General features: G+C 41.1%; 1 protein-coding gene across 1 annotated transcript in view; it reads left to right on the plus strand.

The window, feature by feature from the left end:
- Positions 1–397: 397 nt before the first annotated feature.
- The window catches only part of TMEM170B (transmembrane protein 170B), a 35,310-nt gene continuing 16,495 nt past the window's right edge, over positions 398–19,212 (plus strand). The window contains exons 1-2 of the mRNA XM_044258931.1: positions 398–991; positions 17,639–17,809. Of these exons, the coding sequence (XP_044114866.1) occupies positions 670–991; positions 17,639–17,809 (493 nt within the window). The 5' untranslated portion in view covers positions 398–669. The remainder of the gene's footprint in view (positions 992–17,638; positions 17,810–19,212) is intronic.

The following is a 19,212-nucleotide window of genomic DNA, read 5'->3' on the forward strand; positions in this document are numbered from 1 at the left end:
CTCCAGCTCACACCAGGCGCGCGCCCGGGGTCTGGGGGCGGGGAGGGAGTGGAGGTGGTTCCCTCGGAGCACCCAATCAGCGGCGGGGCCGGGCGGTGGCGCTAGTGACGCAGGCCGCGCTTCCCTCCGCCCCACTGCGGGCCGACGCTCGGCGCCGTCAGTCACCCGAGCTCGCGCGCGCGGGGAGGGGGAGGAGGAGGGCTTTGGGGGCCGGCAGGCTGTCGGAGGGCGGCGGGTCGAGGGGAGGGGGGAGAGTGAGCATGCGCAGCGGCTCCGGGGAAGGCGGGGGAGGTGGGGACCTGTGCGCGCGCGCACGAGCGGCCCGCCGGCGGCCGCGGGTGGAGGGGGCGGTTCCTCGAGTGTCCGCGGCCGGAGGGTGGGCAGGCTGGCGGCAGGTGCCGCTGCGGCCGCCGCCGCAGCCTCCTCCGGGTCCCGGGTCTCCTCGTCCTCCTGCGGTGATGAGCTGGGCCCCGTCGGGGGCTGCACCTGCCGTCTGCCCATCACCCCGGGCCTCCCTGCGTGACCTCGGCCTCCTCGCGTGCCCGGCCCCCGCGGCGCGGGGCTCCCCCTGAGAGGGAGCGGCAGCGGCCTCTTCCGCCCCGAGTCCTCGCTCGGGGGCCGCGCGGGGAGAGCGCCCGGCCCCCTCCCCTCCCCCGTCCGCCGTCCTCAATGTCTCCCCGGCGGGGAGGGGGCTGCCTGGGAGACGCGCTGAGCTGCCCCCCCCGGAGGCCCGTCGGCGGCAGCAGCAGCGCCCGGCCCGGCGCCCCGCAGCCTTCCCCGGCGGCGGCGGCGGCGGCCTGGAGGAGCCCTGCACCCGCCGCCGCCCCCGGAGCCTCGCAGCCGCCGCCGCCACCCGGCGCCCGAGGAGAGGGCGGCGGGCGCCCCCCGGGGAAGATGAAGGCGGAGGGGGGCGACCACTCCATGATCAACCTGTCGGTGCAGCAGGTCCTGAGCCTCTGGGCCCACGGGACGGTGCTGAGGAACCTCACGGGTAATTGATGCGCCTGGGGTGGGGACGGGGATGCGGTGCCGCCCCCTGCCTCCCTTCTCGCTCCCGAGGAGGGGCCGCGCTCCTGCAGCCCCACCCCCGTGCGCGCCGGCGGGCTGGCAGGCGGTCCCAGGTCCCGACCGGGAAGGTGTTAATTGGGGGCACTCCATGCGGGTCCCCGGGGCCAGACGCTCGACACACTCCCAGGGCGCTCCGAGGGGCCTGATCGCGGGCGGAGAATCCACGACCCCCTCCTCCTGCCCGGCGCGGGGAGGGCTGCCGACGGTGCTGCCTTGTGTAGTACGCGCGGAATCGCGTTAGTGCTGAGACTCGGGCACAGTTAGCGCTGGTTTCCCCCACACCCCCCGCCCCGCAAGCGCGCACACACACCCCGCTTCTTGCTGCTAAAATCCTCTTCTTTCTGGCAAATCTCAGACCGGATGCAGGATTTAAATTCTCTGTTCACCATGATCAGTTTGCTTCACCTGTTAAATTGTTGTTGCCCTAGATGACTGATGAAGTAGATTATAGGGGGTCAGGGGCTTGGGCCAAGATCTAGTGCATTTCAAGCATTTCAGCTTAACCATTTTCTCCCTCTTCTCTCTCTCTCTCTCTCTGGCCTCAAGCTGCCGCTTCTGTGACATTTGATTTTTTTTTCTTTTTTTTTTGCATTTCCCTTCATTCGTCCAAGGCTGTCAAGAGGGAATTGGACTTAACTACATTATAATAATTAACCTCAATTTTGGTTGTAAAAGTGAGCAGTAATATTCTTTTTTATCGAATTTGTAGGTTTGGTTTGTGAAGAAACTTCTGCATTAATGTGGAAATTCTTACACTCTGATTTCTGAATTTAAAAAATACTCTTTAAGATTAGTGGTTAGAGGAAAGAGATTCACTTGCAATGTGGGGTCTCCTCAGTCTCTGCTTCCCAGGGAAAAAACTTAAAAACATACTCAGGATTTAATTCTTGCAAATGTATAAAGCTAAATTTGGTAGGAACATTTAAAATACATTATGTCAAACTTGTTAAGTGTGAGGAGTATTTTACAAATATAACCTGTCCTGACATTATATACACATGTGTATTATATATATGATAAATATAGAGTATCATTTATAATATAGTAATATATGTATATATTTATTATAAAATCTGGCATGATATGGAATTCAGATATCTGTAGAGAACAATTTTATAGAATTTTTATACCGTAGAATGAATTTAAAGACACTGATTTTCTTGAATGCGGCAACTATAAAGTTAACATAGATTCTGGATTGATTCATGGTGTCCTCACTTTTAATCTGTGGTTATTTAACTTGATACAAACTGACCTTACATGATGGTTGAGGGTGAGGAACATATTTTTATTTCTAAAAAAAATAACATTGACAGGAAGACCATTTCATGATTCAATTGAACTTGGAAATAGCCTATGTTATCTTACTTCTGGCTTTGCTTATATTTATTTACTGTTCATATTTCAAATGTTGTATCAATAGTGTTTGTAGGATTGAAGTGAAAAGTAAGAACTTAAATATATGTTTGTATTTGGTAAGGACTGGCTTAGCTCATCATTTATTTAGAGAAAATTAGTTTGGGGAGCTGTAGAGTAGTGTAAATGTAACTTACCACTTGGCTAGATTTAACAGTATTTCTAAAATATTGACTTTAGGATTCCAATCATTATAGTGGCTTCCAGTTCTTTGAGTCAACCAGTAGGTTGATAATAGTTTCAACCCAGGGTTAGCTCTCATTATTGCTTAATATAATCTTAATAATTGTCCGTTGCTCATCAGACTTTGCCATTTCGTAAAGGATATGCTGAACATCCAAAACTAGTTCCTTGGGTGGGACTGAGGAATATGGGGACCGCTTCTAGGAAGTACCGAGCCTGACTATGCAAAATGCTGTTTGTCTGGGTAGAAACAGAGGAAGATGTAGGTCAGAAATACGCTTCACCAGCAGGTGAGTGGACCACATGTTAGGAATCCGTTTCTAAAAAAAAAGTGGATTCTGGAAGTGGTAACATTTGACGTGATGTGATTCACTGTGGCCCTCTCATGCTGGTGACCTTAGTAATCCTATATGTACCTTGGTCATTAGTCCAGAGATGCTCACCATGGTGCCATTTAGGATTTGGTCTATTCAAAACAGACACACACGTCCTAAGACAAGACTCGACTGCCACTTACTTTGCGAGTGCCTGCTGTGTAGCAGACACTTTACATATATTGTTTCTGATCTTAAGAATAACTTTCCAAAGTAGAATTGCAGAGAAGAGAGGCGAAGTTGCCCCAAATCATATCACCAGTGAGTGGCTGAGCAGGACTTTGAACCCCTGTCTTTGCCCACAAATGTACTCTTTCCCCTCTGCCACCTGCTTCCGCTCCTCGTTTTTCTTTTGGCAGAATGTGTTACTTAGCTCACCCTGCTGCTTCTGCTCCATGTACGTGCTTTTATTATTATATTGTTCAATTATAGTTTTTATTTGTCTCTTCCAGACTGAACTTTTGGGGAGGGGGTCATTGTCGTAATCATGAAATTCTAGAGTTTTAGCATTATTCTACCTGCACATATAAATACTCAATATGTGTTTATCGAATTGCATTTCTGAAATAATACTTAACAATTGCATTAGTTAAACATTCTACTTGCATTAGTTGGTGTGAATATACTGTTAACTAGGGGATGAGTTGTGTAAGCAAATTTTATGGCTAGATGTTGAACCTTTAAACTACTTAATCCTGAAACTACTTAAAATGCTTATTAAATATACTTTTCTGTGCTTGTTATCATGGCTTCATGTATTAGATCTTTTCGATAATCTTGAAAGAGATTATTGTTTATCTTTATGGATTCAAACATGGAAGCTGAGAGTAACTTGCTCAGCTCTGATAGCTAATAAGTGAAAATTTATTACCTTTTTTTCAGACTATGATAACACATTAACTCAGAAGACATGTTTGTCATCATGATAAACTTAGAAATGAAACAGGTAGAAAGGAGCATAGTGTAGAACCAAATTAATTTGGGTTTAAGAAATGACTGGGTGAAGGATTGTAGAAATCTGGTTAATAGGAACTCTGCTTAATTAAGCAAAAGGAGAGTGTGTTCTCATCTCTATTTTTTCTTTACACTAACATAAATAACAGGTGTTATTTATTCTTCTCTTTGTATTTTATCCTAAACAAAGGTGAAGTAGGGAAGTTTTTATATTGACTTTTTTTTCCCTTAGCTACTTATCTTTAGGAAACAGTCTTGTGTATGTATTACTTCAATAGAAATGCATTTTCAAAAAAATGAAAGTAAGAGCTAGAAATTAGAACAGGCTTTAGAACTAGAACTTACATAGTTTGACTGCTTCATTTTAGAAATACTGATGTATCACATCATTAAAGTAACATGGCTGGGATCAGTTACTCAGGGACAGAGGCAGGCCTAAAAATGATGTTCAATGATGCTTAGTTCTGTGCATTTCATTTTGTTCCACACAGAGTTTTAACTCAGGAACGTCTGGTGATAAATCTTAAGATATTTAAGAATAGCCTAGCATTATTTGCCCTGATAAGCCTAATAACATGTGAATGGAACTACTTTTTGTCCAGCAAACAAAAGATACTGGAAAATGTAAGATATTATTGAATAATATTTCTTTCCCAAAATTTTAAGTTGCCACTGCCTGTGTAAAAGTTAGTGATCATATTTATTATATATGTAGCTTTACAAATCCTCCCAAATTTGCTCTGCTATTTATTTTTTCTCCTTCCTGAAGACACTAGTATAGGGATTCCATATAGAACAGATTAGTACCTGGAAATTCCATCTCTTCTGTTAATCACCATTGCTAAAGTTCTCTTCTCTATCCATCACTTCCCAAAGTGTGTCATTCACAGGATTCCAAAATTATTAATGGTGTGTGGGTTATACGCTTCTTCAGCTTACTGAAGTAGAGATAAATGCCTTCTTTATGAAAATAGTTTTTCTTTCTTTCCATATGTTCTAAGTCTCCTTTCCCCAGTCTAAAATTATAGTCAGTATGCATGTACTCTTTCAGTTTTATGGGTAATTTGACTTAAAAAAAAATAATCTACAGTGTAATACATTCCTTTGCTTTACTTTTATTTTCTTCAACTACTTTGGCTCCCAATTTTGTGTTCTGACCCAAATTTAGTTGCTAAGGATTTAGAGAAGAATTTTTTACTTAGAAAAACACAGGATCCCTAAACCCGTGTGTAAACACAGAGTGAGACTGGTACTGGGAAAAGATAATTGGTCCCTGGGAAAAAAGGCACAGGCTGGCCTCGGGCTCATCTCCTTTCGCAGTGTCTGTTGCAAATGTGGGGCAGGTGCCCCTCTTCTGTTGGTACAGACATCGAGAAGCTGGGAATTCAGGCTTGAATGAAGGTCAGATAAAATATATATGTGCTTATTTTTCCTGTTATACATACACACTATTCTAGTTCCCTTTTAGACTTTATAGTGGCTGAGCTACTTTAGTGTTAATATTGACTGTCAGCAAAAAAAGAAAGAAAGAAAGGTGGTGGGGGTTGGGAAGTTTTTTTTATCCATTTTGTGTAGTTGGAATTGTCCATACTCACACGGGAATAACCAGCACCTTCCTTCAGTATGCCCCCAAGAAAGTGTGCAGCTTTCTGGGGTTCCCTGCTCCCTAGCTTCCAGTGAATTAAGTACTTTCTAGATGCTCTATTACAGGAGGTTTTTCTGCAATACAAGTGAAAAATTCCTTACTCTTATGTGGTACAGAGCCCATTAACTAGCGCTGCTATGATTTGTACTTTATAGGCTTTCACTTTTTGGAAGTTTTACCTATATGTCTTACTGAGAATGAAGCTACTGTAGTTTTTCAAAAACCAGAATTGTCATCTATGGATTCTTACTTTCTTAGTCTCCATCTCATTATCTTTGAATCATGCGTCCGTATGATTCATCCATATCCTCTGGCAATAGGAAGTCCGAGGTCTAGATGACATTTCTTAAAGCAATTTCTGGGTACGTCTTTGGACTGTGTGAGCTATAATTTTGACGCTTTAATAGACTCTTAATATAAACTTACCTTTGCTTTGTTTGGTGATTGAAAGGAAGGACCGGAAAAGTAAGGTAATTCAGGAAGAGGAGTCAAAATCACTAGAGGTATTTGTCTTGTAGAGAGAAAGCCTAAACTGCAGAGGAAGCGTGAGTCCGGGGTGGGGCAGAGGCAGTGAAACCAGGAAAGGAAATTGGGATTAAGAATATTTAGGTGTAAACTGCAAAGCTCCTGGAGAAAACAGAGGCAGTAATCTTTTTGACATTAGCCATGGCAGCATTTTTCTAGATCTGTCTCCTTGGGCAAGGGAAACAAAAGCAAAATTAAACCGTTGGGACTATAGCAAAGTAAAGCTTCTGCACAGCGAAGGAAACCCATCAACAAAACAAAAAGGCAATATACTGAGTGGGAGAAGATATTTGCAACTGATATATCTGTTAAGGGATTAATATCCAAACTATCAAAGGAATATAAATAATACCAAAGAAAGAATGATCTAATTAAAAAATGGGCAGAGCACCTAAATAGTCATTTTTCCAAGGAACACCTTTGGATGGCCAACAGACACATGGAAAGATACTCAACATCACTCATCATAAGGGAAGTGTGAATCAAAACTATAATGATGTATTGTAGAGTCAGACCAGGTAGAGTCAAAATGACAAGAAATAACAAGTGTCGGTGAGGATGGGAATAAAAAGGAACTGTCACGCACGGTTGGTGGGGATGCAGACTGGGGCAGCCACTATGGAAAACAGTGTGAAGGTTTCTCAAAAAATTAAAAATAGAGCTGTCATATGATCTAGTGGTTCTACTACTGGGTATTTACCCAAAGAGAATGAAAACACTAATCCCAAGACATACATGCAGCCCTGTTGTTATTGCAACATTATTTACAATATCCAAGGCGTGGAAGCTACCCAAGTGTCCACTGGTAGATCAATGGATAGAGAAGATGTGGTATATATGTACAATGTGATATTAGCTATTAAAAAAGAAAGATTTGTGACAAAATGGATGGACCTAGAGGATATTAGAATGAGTGAAATAAGCCAGACAGATAAGTCAGAGAAAGACAGATACCATGTGATGGTACTTACATGTGGAATCTAAAACCAGAACCAGCCAACAAATAAAAAACAGAAACAGACCCATAAATACCAAGAACCACCTGACGGTTGCTAGAGGGGAGGGAGATGGAGGGGTGGGCAAAATATATAAAGGGGATTGAGAAATACAGACTCCGGTTATCGAATGAATAGGTCACCCAGATAAAAGATACAGGATAGGGATTATAGACAATGGTGTAATAGCGTTGTATGGAGACAGACAGTACAGCCGTAGTGAGCAGATGCATAGGGCAGCGTCCAGACTTGTCCAATCACTGTGTTGTGTACCTGAAACTAACATTGTGTGTCAGCTCTTCCTTAACTAAAAAAAAAAAATCAGCTGTAAGAAGAGAGCCCCGAGACTATATAACATGCTGAATTTACCACAGTATCAGATGAAAAATTCTAATAAATACCAAAGCTCTAAAACAGTGATGTTCATTGAATATTTACTACATACCAGACACAAGGCAAAGCATTTGGTATGCTTCTTTTTTCCTATAATGGAAGTGACCATGTAACTTACTACTTTATTAAATGTATGTGGTTATATCAGGTATGATAGATGAATTGTGCTTTTCGTGGCAAAGTATTTTAGCATTAGAAGTATAATATAAAAAAGTAAAGTAAATAAAAAGTGTAATATAAAAAAAGTATGATATTAAAGAAAAGTAAAAGTAGTATAAACAGTGGCAGTGGAATCATTTAAAAAAAGGTCTCATTAGATTATCCAATTCCAGTGTAACCCCTTAGCTGAGGAGATTTTTCACCAAACCTTGTACAAGTAGGAAGAACCAGACTTTTACCTGGGTCCAGTTGCCTGTTCTTACAAATCTTGGGATATAATCTAGAAGGACTTTTTGTAAGAGTGAAGTGATATAATAGGAGATTTCGGAAAGCAGGAGGCAGCTGTATACTACTCCTATCAATGTCTAGCTGCGGTGTTTCTGTCAGTGTTGTGGACTGGATTTTCATGATGAAATTGCTCCCCTCTCCCATTCCCTGCCACGAATTACTTTAATCCAACATAGTTTCTGAACTTCGCTCCTTATCAGCATCACCTGGTTTGGGTTAAAGGTACAGATCTAGGGTTCCAGTCCCTATTTATGGAGGACTTTTGAGAAAGGGGTCTATGAAGCTACATTTTTAGCTAGTTCTGGGTGATTTTGTTATTGAGAGCTCGAGGTTTAGGAACACCCAATTTTTAAAGATAAAGTTTTTGGTGATCAATCTGTAGCTATGTTGTGATATATAAAGCAAATTAATATGGAGAATTTGGTATAACTAAAGACATTAAATTTTCAATATAAACAACTCATTTCCAAGAGGATGCTCAAACCCAGTTTTTAATAAGCGACTTTTAATCTTAATTATTAATATTATTTTTAATATTTTAGTAATGTTTCTTTATATGAACCATTAGCTGTAGAGAATAATTCCTATTAAATGACCATATTTTGAAAATTCAAGATGGCTTAGCTACATTAGATCTGAAGTAAATGGGAGAATTTAACATTAGCAATATTTATGTAAATACTTAGATAATGTGCAGTTATTGGAACTCTTCCTTTTGGAATAATCTGGGTTCTGTCAGATTTTTGTATGCAAATAGAGAGTCTAAAGAAGCAGTAGGATCCCTACATTTATGGATCAAGAAACTGAGTTTTATGCTTGACTGCAACTAACTGGATTTTGCACGTTGGACAAGCCACATGTTTCCCAGGCTCAGGTTCCTTGTGTGTAATACAATCTGATGCCAGCCGTTCTCATGCTGATGTTATGGGAAAGCTGAGTTAGAAATTAGAAAGTAGGGAGAGAAAAGTTTAGTTAGGGGCACCTGGGTGGCTCAGTCCTTAAGTGTGTGCCTTTAGCTCAGGGCATGATCCCAGGGTCCTGGGGTGCAGCCCCACATTGCGCTCCTTGCTCGGCAGGGGGCCTGCTTCTCCCCCTCCCACTCACCCTGCTTATGTTCCTTCTCTCTCTGTCAAATAAATAAAATAAAATCTTAAAAAAGAAAAGGAAAAGTTTAGTTAACTATGAGTTAAGGAAAATGCTTACCATTTGCTTATAAACTTATTTCTTTAATCTTTAAAATTAAGAAATTTTTCTTTTTTAAGGGGTGCTTCCTCAGATTTTTAATAGGCTGATTTGTGAGGTGAAGCTTAGGATCTAGAAAAATCCATGCTCTCTGAACACCATTTAACAGCTCTTAGGATGGGGCCTTCTTAAAATTTTGTTTAGGAAACTCTGGATTCAGTATCTGAAATTGTGTCTTCGTTTAATTTCTTTTTGTTTATCCGTGTGTGGTGTAACTGCTTCCTCTGGATTATTGTCAGGTGATATCCAAGGTGTGATGCTCTGACCAGGCGTGCACGTTACTTGCTAAGTTTTCTTGGTTGTGCTTTTATTTTCTGATCTGTCATTCATCTGGTCCTGTATTTAGATTTAACTTTAGGAGTTTATTACATCGAGAATTTCATTATACGTTATGCTCATTCATGTAAAAAGTTCAATTTTCAGGGTTCAGTGTTAATATCCCTTGGAAATACTGTGTCATGAGATTGTGAAACATTTTATCAATTGCTGACAAGATTTGATAGATCAGTGACTGATTCAAACAAACATGTTGTTACTGACTTTTTTTTAGTATGACATGTATAATTTAAGATACTTGAGGGCATACAAGTAATAACAATTGAAATCATTGTATAATGCTATAATTTCATAATAGATTCAGATTTTGACATTTAATTCTTATGCTTTTGTAACTGAGTTGCTAATCAATTACAAGGAAGAACAAGTTGAGTGACATCTTTTAGGAAGACAGTACTATGGCTTGAATATAGAGCAGTATTTGAACTATTTTAAGTAGCCTTAACCTGATTGCTTTAAAGCGGTGATATTTTGATTGTTTTAAATTAAAAACTTGCTTTTTAAAGAAATTTCTTTTACTATTCAATGATAAGTACTGTAATTTACAGTTTGAAATTATATAATTAACTGGCAAAAGTGTAATTTAGTGAAAGTGGGTAATAAGTGTTGCCATAAGCTTTGAGAAAGCCAATAAATTAAGGCAAACCTTGACAGTATCACCATTGAATTTAAAAACTAGTGTTTTTTTCTCTCTTTAAGAAGCAGAAGCAGATAGCTATTAAATATTTACTGTAGCTTCAACTTCTATGTTAATTGCAGTTTCAAGTGGACGAATACAGCGACTTATTTTTAAGTCCAGTTAATATGTTAAGAATGATTAAAAATAAGGAAAAATGTCCTTTATGTTTACCTTCATTTTAACTTTCTTTTTTGTTCATTTCTTTGTGTAGAGTTAAGCTTCCATCTACTATCATATTCCTTCTGTCTGAAGAGCATCCTTTAATATGTCTTTTAGGTCCACTGGCGATTAATTCTCCCAGCTTTTCTTCTTTTTGATGTTTCATTCCGCACTCTTGGTATTTATACCAAAGAGCAAATTAAAGCAGAAAAGAAATGCGCTTTTCTTCTTTTTGAAAAAAGTCTTCATTTCACCTTCAGTTTTGAAAGCTATTTCTCCAAAATATAGATTCCTGCCTTTTCAGGTTTTTTGTTTGGGTTTGGTTTGTTTTCCCCTTTCAGTCTTTAAAAAAATGTCACTCTATTGTCTTCTGGTTTGATAGTTTCTGATGAGAAGTTTGCTATACTTTCTATCTTTGTTCTCCTATATGTAAACTGTTCCTACTACTACTTTTAATATTTTCCCTTTATCTTTGATTTTTCATCATTTCATCATATCTAGGTAGTGTATAGCTTATTTTTATTTTATTGTGTTTTGGTTATTTTGGCAAGTCTTTATCTTGCTTGAGATTCTCTGGGAGTCTTAGATTTGTGGTGTGATATCTTTCATTACTTTTAGAATTTTTCAACTATCTCTCTTCAAATATTTTTCTTCTCCATTTTCTTTTTCTTCTCCCTCTGTGACTCCAATTACATGTGTGCTAAACCACTTGAAATTGTTGCATAGCTCTTAGATGGGTCATTCCTCTTTTCCCTTAATCTCCTTCTTTCCCTTATTCTCCTCCTTTTTTTCTATTCTTTTTTCTCTCATATTTTAGTTTGAATAGTTTCTTTTGGTCCATCTTTAAGTTGACTGGTTCTTTGCTTAACTGTGTCAGGTCTATTAGGGAGACCATTAACAGAATTTTTTATCTCAGATATTATGGTTTTTGTTGTTGACTTTTAAAAAAATTTCAAGCATTTCCATTTGACTTTTACTTGGACTTTACATTTTTTTGCTAAAATTCCCCATCTGTTCATGTGAGTTTTCTACCTTTCCCATGAAAGCCTTTAACATGTAAATTACAGTAACTGTAAAGTCCCTTTCTGCTTATTGTAAAGTCTGGGTCATTCCTCAATTTGGTTCTATTGATTGCTTTATTTCTTGACAGTGGATTGTTTTATTTACCCTCATGCCATCTCCAATATGTGTATTATTTGGTTAAATTAAATTTATTTAAAAAATTCATATGTGACAGTGAATTCTCTTAGGACCTTCCTTGACATTGTCCTTCTTGTTCAAGCTTCTCTTCCACATAACATCAGCTACCCACTGTGCTCTGAAGAACCCGAGTTATTAGAATATATGCCATTGAAGTATCATTAACTAAGCACTCAATGTGTCAGCTCTTGCTAATATATGAAAGTACTGTATTAAATTAATTAAAGTACCACAGTAAATATTTTCAGCTATGCAGGCCATATGATCTCTGTCATAACTACTCAGTTTTGCTTTTATAGCATGAAAGTAGCCATAAAGAGTCTGGATGAGTCTGACTGTGTTTCAGTAAAGTTTTATGGACACTGAAATTCAAACTCTGTGTAATTTTGAGGTGTGAAATATAGTTCTTTTGATTTTTCAACCACTTGAAAACGTAGGAACCATTCTTAGCTCACAGACTTTACAGAAACAGGTGGTGGGCCAGCTACAGCTCATGGACCCTACTTTGCTGACCTCTGATCTAGGGGACTTTTTCAAATTACAAGTACATCATCTTCCTGAGAGTCTAATAAGTCACCTAGGTGAGATGCATCCCCAAACTGAGAAGTCACTGATATTGGAAACTAAGGGGAGTGATTTCCACACTTTTAGATTTTCTGGAATGAGAACAGAGCTTGAGATAATCTAATGTGAACACAGACTATCTAAACATACAATGTGGACCATTTCTATAAAGAAGGTAGAAATCATGAACAGCTTCAACATATGGTCTTACTGGCATGCTATTTTCTGCTGGAGACTTCGAGTATATCGAGCATACAGTAAGAGTTCGGTATCTGTTAATGATTTTAGTAGAAAGGTGAGATAGTCTCTAGAGGATTAAAAATATATTTAGTGTTGTTTGTCTAATGAGATGGTTTTGTTGTTTTTATGACTTGGGGATTTTTTCATAAGCATCTTTTCTGTAACTTTAGCATGGGGTAGTAATTCTGATTTCTATTCCATGTTGTGATTATTTGGTAGAGTTGACGAAAGTGTTGTTCTTTAGGTCCTACCTCCAGAGATTACTTTAATTTAGGGTAATTCTTGTGAGCAGCCTGGGTTAAGGAACTTTGACCTAGTAGAGCACATTCATTGATGAATTTTAGAATGAAAAACTACTTTTTTGAAGACAGTATGTTTGCAGCAAAATTAAAAAATTTACACATTTCAGGCAGATTCTAAAAAATATAAAGAATATATAAAATAATATCACCCATCTCTTATCTTTAAAAGATAGCCATTGTCAAGTTTTCTGTTTATGCTTTTTTTCTGTACATAAACATATTTTTTAGTGAATAGGATTGTACAGTATGTACCATTCTTTGACTTGTTTTTACCCAGTTAATACATTTTAGACATCTACAGAAAACCATTTCTCATAAATAATTTTGCCCAAGGATTAAAAACAAAAGCACAGAAGATAATTTTTGAGCAACTTGGCAACGGGCGCTGATGAGAGATACAGATTGGGAGCAGGGCTATTCTAGGATTGTTTGGAGGCCGGGCACATCACAGTTCTCCGTGCAACAATTCAGGCAAAATTTGTTTACGGTGAAGATTCCATAATCTTTGAATAGGGAAAAATAACCAGAGGAGATGCACCCAAGAAGAAGGAATATTTCCTTCCAGTGAATTAAGGTGAGTGTATGGATGGCAGGCTTCAGAATTTTCTGCTTTGTGCATTGCATTTTTAAAATTTTGTGTTGCGTCTTGTTTAGCATGCACCAAGTCTCCCTCTGGCCTATCCTCCTCTCACCGTTGCTCAATTGCTGGAGGCTTGGATTAGGTGGGCTGTTGGCAGACAGGAACACTGGGCCTGTGGATGTCCACATCAGCTGTAGGCAGCCTAGGCAGTTGAGGAGAAGGTGGTGGTATTCCATGCCTGTCCTCCTAGCATCTGTCCTTCCTCTCGGGCTCTTGGACATCTGGTCTTGCTCTTCTCTTAGGATCCTGCAGTTCTCTTCACCTGAACTAACCCAGCAGGCTTCCTCTGTTTGCCAGTAGTGAGCAGGGCCTAAGACAGACTTGCTTATGCAGAGGAGATCAAGTTCTTCAGAAGCCCTGTCCACGGACCAGGTTGCGTGCAACCATCAGGTAGTTCACAAGCATAGTGATAACAAGAGGCCTAAGTTAGCTATAGATATTCTCAGCAGAGTTCAGTTTTTCCAAGATAAATAATAACAATTTTTTAACAAAGACAGAAATAGGAAAATAAATTTAAGTTTAGGTAGTTTATGCTCAATCTGCTTAAGGGATAACCCTGGCCTGGTCACTAGAGGACTCTTCGAGGTTCTATTTTAGTTGTATAATTCTTTGATATCTTGGGGCTTCATAGAACATTAAACTTAAAATTTACATTTCCAAATGATCAGGCCAATTTATTGTTGAAGCCAATAACTATATAGTCAATAGACAAACACCATTATTTATAATGTCAAATAATTCCTCACTCATAGTCTTAAATATAGTTAAGAATGCTTTCACCCTATTTGTATTTCAAGGACAACGAACAAAAGTGTTTTCTGGGGTAGATCTGGTAAGCTACCAGAGCTGGCTTGGGATACGAGGCAGATGATTGTTTTCTTTCTTCCTTCCTTCCTTTCTTAAGATTTTATTTATTTGTTTGACAGACAGAGATCACAAGTAGGCAGAGGGGGGTGGGGGAAGCAGGCTCTCCGTGGAGCAGAGAGCCTGATGCAGGGCTTGATCCCAGGACCCTGAGATCACGGTCTGAGCTGAAGGTAGAGCCTTAACCCGCTGAGCCACCCAGGTGCCCCGATTGTTTCCTTTCTTAAGAGTATCTGCCTGTTGCTATCGAACCCTTCTTGTCTCAGAGCCCCCCTGATGAAAATGCCTTCGTGTTCCCTTATATTCCTTTATATTTCCAGTTTTTTAGGTTCACTTTGAAAAATTACATCTTTTAAGATAGAAATATCTTCTGAGCAGGTTAAGCCTTTTTGTCTTTAATGCATTTATTATAAATTGAAGCTATTTGTTTGGGATTGACAGCATGAAAACACTATTTTCCTGAAATCTGGAAAGGCAAGCTTTGTATTCTTTTCCATAATGACCAGCATCTGTCTCTTATGCCACTGAGAAGCATGCATGGTCCTTCAGCACACATTGGAAAATATGTCTGATGACTCTTCCTTCAAATTATTTCACATTAACTGAGTCCAATCTGATTGTTACTCTTAAGAATTTGGCATGCTGAAATGATTTTATTTTTTAATCTGTTTTCAGTGTATCCTCTCTTTTAAAAAAAAAGAACTTTTTACTTGGAGACGATTGTAGATTCACATGCGTTTGCAGGAAATAATGGAGAGAGAACCCCCTTACCCTTTACCCAGTTTACCCGATGAGATCATTTTGGAAAACCACAGTATAATATCAAAACCTTGATATGGACCTTATTCAGACTTCACCAGTACTACTTGGATATACTCCAGTACTACTTGGATGTACTCAGTTATGTGTGTGTATTTATTTCTGTACAGAGTGACAAAACTGTGCACTTGTACAAAACCACTGCAGTCAAACTATAGAATAGTTCCATTGCCCAAGACCCCTAGTATTTACCTTGTTCTATCCACACCTTCTTTCCTTCATGAAGTGTTTTTTTTTTTTTAAGAATGCATTTATTTATTTATTTATTTATTTGAGAGAGGGAGAGCGCAGGGGTGGGGGGAACAGAGGGAAGAGGACAAGCAGACTCCCCACTGAGCGCAGAGCCAGACGCAGGGACCCATCCCAGGACACTGAGACCATGACCGGAGCCAGAATCATGAGTCAGGTGCCTAACCAACTGAGCCACCCAGGCGTGCTACTTCACACGTCTTTAATTTGTTTCTCATTTATGGTCATTAAAATAATTATCTCTTTTTTTCTTTAAATTTTATTTTATTTTTTTTAGTGTTCCAAGATTCTTTGTTCATGCACCACAGCCACTGCTCCATGCAATATGTACCCTCCGTGATACCCACCACCAGGCCTTCCCAACCCCCCACCCCTCACCCCTCCAAAACCCTGTTTGTTTCTCAACCGTGAAAGACTGTGGACTCAGAAAATAATTATCTTTGAAAATTATATCCATACTTTAAAAAGTTTATTTTTAATATGGTTAAAAAAAAACGCATAAAATTTCCCATCGTACCTATTTTAAGTGTGTAGTTCAGTAGCGTGTAGTCCCTTCACACCGTTGTGTAACGGATCTCCACATCTTTCTCGTCTTGCAGAACTGCAGTTCTGTACCCGTTTCCCTCTCCCCAAGCCTCGGGCAATCATCATTCCGTTTGTTCTCCGAACCACACTGCTTTGGATCTACCTCATGTGAATGGAATCACGCAGTATGTGTAGTTTTCTGTGACTGGCTGACTTTACTCATTATGACATCCTCAAGCTTGAGCCCTGTCGTGGCATGTCCCAAGGTTTCTTTCCCCTTTTAAGCTGACTACTATTCCATCGTATGTGCCATCCCCGTTGGTGGACACTTGAGCTGCTTCCGTTTCTTGGCTGCTGGGAATAATGCTGCTATGAACACGGGTGTGCAGATCGCTCTTTGGGATGCTGCCTTTAATTCTTTGGCTCTATACACAGAAGCGGAATTGCTGGATCACATGGGAGTTCTTCTTCCAAGTTCTTGAGGAACTACTCTACTTCTCCTTGGCAGCGGCCCCATTCTACATTCCCACCAACAGCACATACCTGATAAATCTGTTCTTATTCATCCATTTTTGCTCTCTCTGTCTGTTTCATGACTGTTTCATTGACCTTTCTTGAGGTCAATGAGAGAGAACGCTAGCGTAGATAGATATCTTGCATTACAGAATGTTGGCTTACCAAGGATGATCCTCAAGGTGACATCCCAGCATTCTGGTGTCAGCTCTTCCAGCTCTAAGTCACACAATGTGTTTACATGAAAAGGAATTTTATGACAAGGAAACTAGGATGTTATGTGGAAACTAAGGGTGATGATGTGGCAGGCCATAGGAATCACTGGAATGAGGGATTTGGTTGTCTCTTCTCTTTGGTGGGTATAGTTTTCTTTTGTCTTGTCCCAAGGCTCTCATCATGTGATGAAGAAATGGCCCTTCAGAGATCCCTCAGCCACCCAAAGACTGAGGTGCTCCCTTGGGCCCAGTCCAGAATTCCCAGAGGAAGGGAAAGAGCGGCTCAACTGGGATCAGTTGTCTCCCCTGACGTATCTCACCATGGGCTTGGGCGGGGAGATGGAGTCAATGCAAGGACCTGGCCAAGCCTCTTGGAGCTGCATGGGTTGACTGGGAGGGTGCAGGAAGCCAGAAAGAAAGGGAACAAGCATGAGAAAGACAGAATGGAAGGTGTGCTCATTGACCGTAACCTAAACCACAGTGAACAGTAATTAAGGACACTCTCAGGAAGGAACAATGGAGCTTGGAAAGGTCTGGGTAAGGACTATTAAAATTATGCGAGACAAAGAAATTAAAAAAAAAAAAAACAAACCCATTCTGAGTGATGCCTTAGTATATAAAGTTGGGATCCAAGAGGGGAATTGCCTGAAATGCCTAAAATCATAAAAGATGAAATTGTTGATTTCTGGAACAATTTGAATTAAGAGGTAGATTTCAAAAATCTCAACACTGTTATTTGGTGTAGAAAATAGACAATCCTATCTCAAACAGCAGTTAATAAATTTATTGCACGAGATTTGCAAATATATTAGGGACTCTTTAGACATGTTGATGGGCTTTAGCTGTATGATGGAGACAGAGCCAGTCAGAGCGTCTTCGCCTTAATGTTTTGAAGGCTGAACTGTTCCCCCCTCGAGCATCAGTGATGATGATCATCGTTAATGTTTAGTTAGTGTTGCTACGTGTGAGGCACTTTTCTATCCGTTCTCTCATTTACCCTTCCTCCAAACCCTGGGTGCGCCCCTGTTGGTTAACCCGGATTGTCTAGGTTGTTTCCAGCAGAACTATTAACCCTCTGCTCTTCTTTTCAGAGATGTGGTACTGGATCTTCCTGTGGGCTCTCTTCTCGTCCCTGTTTGTCCACGGTGCTGCGGGCGTGTTGATGTTTGTGATGCTGCAGAGACACAGGCAGGGGAGAGTGATCTCCCTCATCGCCGTCAGCGTCGGATTTCTGGCTTCTGTCACCGGCGCGATGATTACTAGTAAGCTGGTTTTGCTTTGCTTAAGGACCTGACCGTGCATGCACTTTATTCTTACGATGAAGGGGACGTTCGTGTCATCTCCCACGGAAGGTTTTTTCAGCACCGATTACACTTCACCTCCGAGGGAAGGATCCGTTCATGGGCTCATGGAATGGAGAGTTTTAGTACTTCTCTGTGAAGAGTCGCTATGCAAGGTTCTGTGGGAACTAGAACAACTTGTGGAAATTGACAAGGGGCACAGAAATTCAGGGGGAGGTTTATTTTCTAGTGGACTTAGTTTTTGCTTTAAAGGAACTCTGATCTAGTCAGGGAGAGAGACAGGCACAATGATTTGACAGTGGTCATTGTCATTAAAAAAGTGAAAATAGAGCCCGGAGGTCCTCGATGTGATCTGCCGAGGACTACAAGGTAAAACCGCACTTTCTTCTTCTTCTTCTTCTTTTTTTTTTTTAATATTTTATTTATTTATTTGACAGATCACAAGTAGGCAGAGAGGCAGGCAGAGAGAGGAAGGGAAGCAGGCTCCCTGCTGAGCAGAGAACCCGATGCGGGGCTCGATCCCAGAACCCTGGGACCATGACCTGAGCTGAAAGCAGAGGCTTTAACCCACTGAGCCACCCAGGTGCCTCCGCACTTTCTTCTTAAATACAATTTGTTACAACACAAATCTCCTCTGACCTAGTGGGGATCGGCCGCGTGTGAGTGTCCTCAAGCCCTGACCAGCTGTCCTCCTGTGCTGCCTGAGGTGCCCAGCAGCCCTCGGCATCCTTCCCTCTGCCTTTCCTTGACGCTAGAGCTGGGCCCAGCCTCTGCCTGGGGTTCAGAGAGGCGGTCCCAGGTCCTGCGGTGCTGGTTGAGCCGGGGCTTAGATGTCCTGTTGAGACCAGAGGGTGCCATGGCTGCTTCCTTGATGCAGCTCTGCCTGCAGGGGCTGCTTCTCTGTGCTGCTGGGGACTTCTGCCCTCACCAGGGCATCATAGCAGCTTACATGGCCCTGCACTTGGGGCCTGCTCCCTGGTGTCTGGGCAGCTCACTGCTGCACAAGAAGGACATCTTCCTTTCTGGTTGGTTTCTAGCCCCCCAGATAAGAGTCAGTCCTTTTCTTCTCTAGTTCAAAGGCCTCCTTTTGTGGGGGGCAGTCACCTTTTCCCAGAGGGATTTGCATACCTTGTCCTGTTCCCATGTCCCAGTGTCTGTCCTGTGGCACTAATAGGACATTCATAAACAGCTGTGGGACAAAGTGTAACTATGATTTGTACTGGGATTTAAGGGAATGGAGAGGTTAATGTGGAGGGAACTGGTATAGTAAACTATTCCCCCAAAAAACATGTATTAGATTTCCATGTCGTCATCTGTTTCTTCATCCTTTCTTCCCTCACCATTTGGTTTTTCTGTGTTACTCT

The sequence above is a fragment of the Neovison vison genome, chromosome 1, assembly GCF_020171115.1.
Source record: "Neovison vison isolate M4711 chromosome 1, ASM_NN_V1, whole genome shotgun sequence".
NCBI lineage: Eukaryota > Metazoa > Chordata > Mammalia > Carnivora > Mustelidae > Neogale > Neogale vison.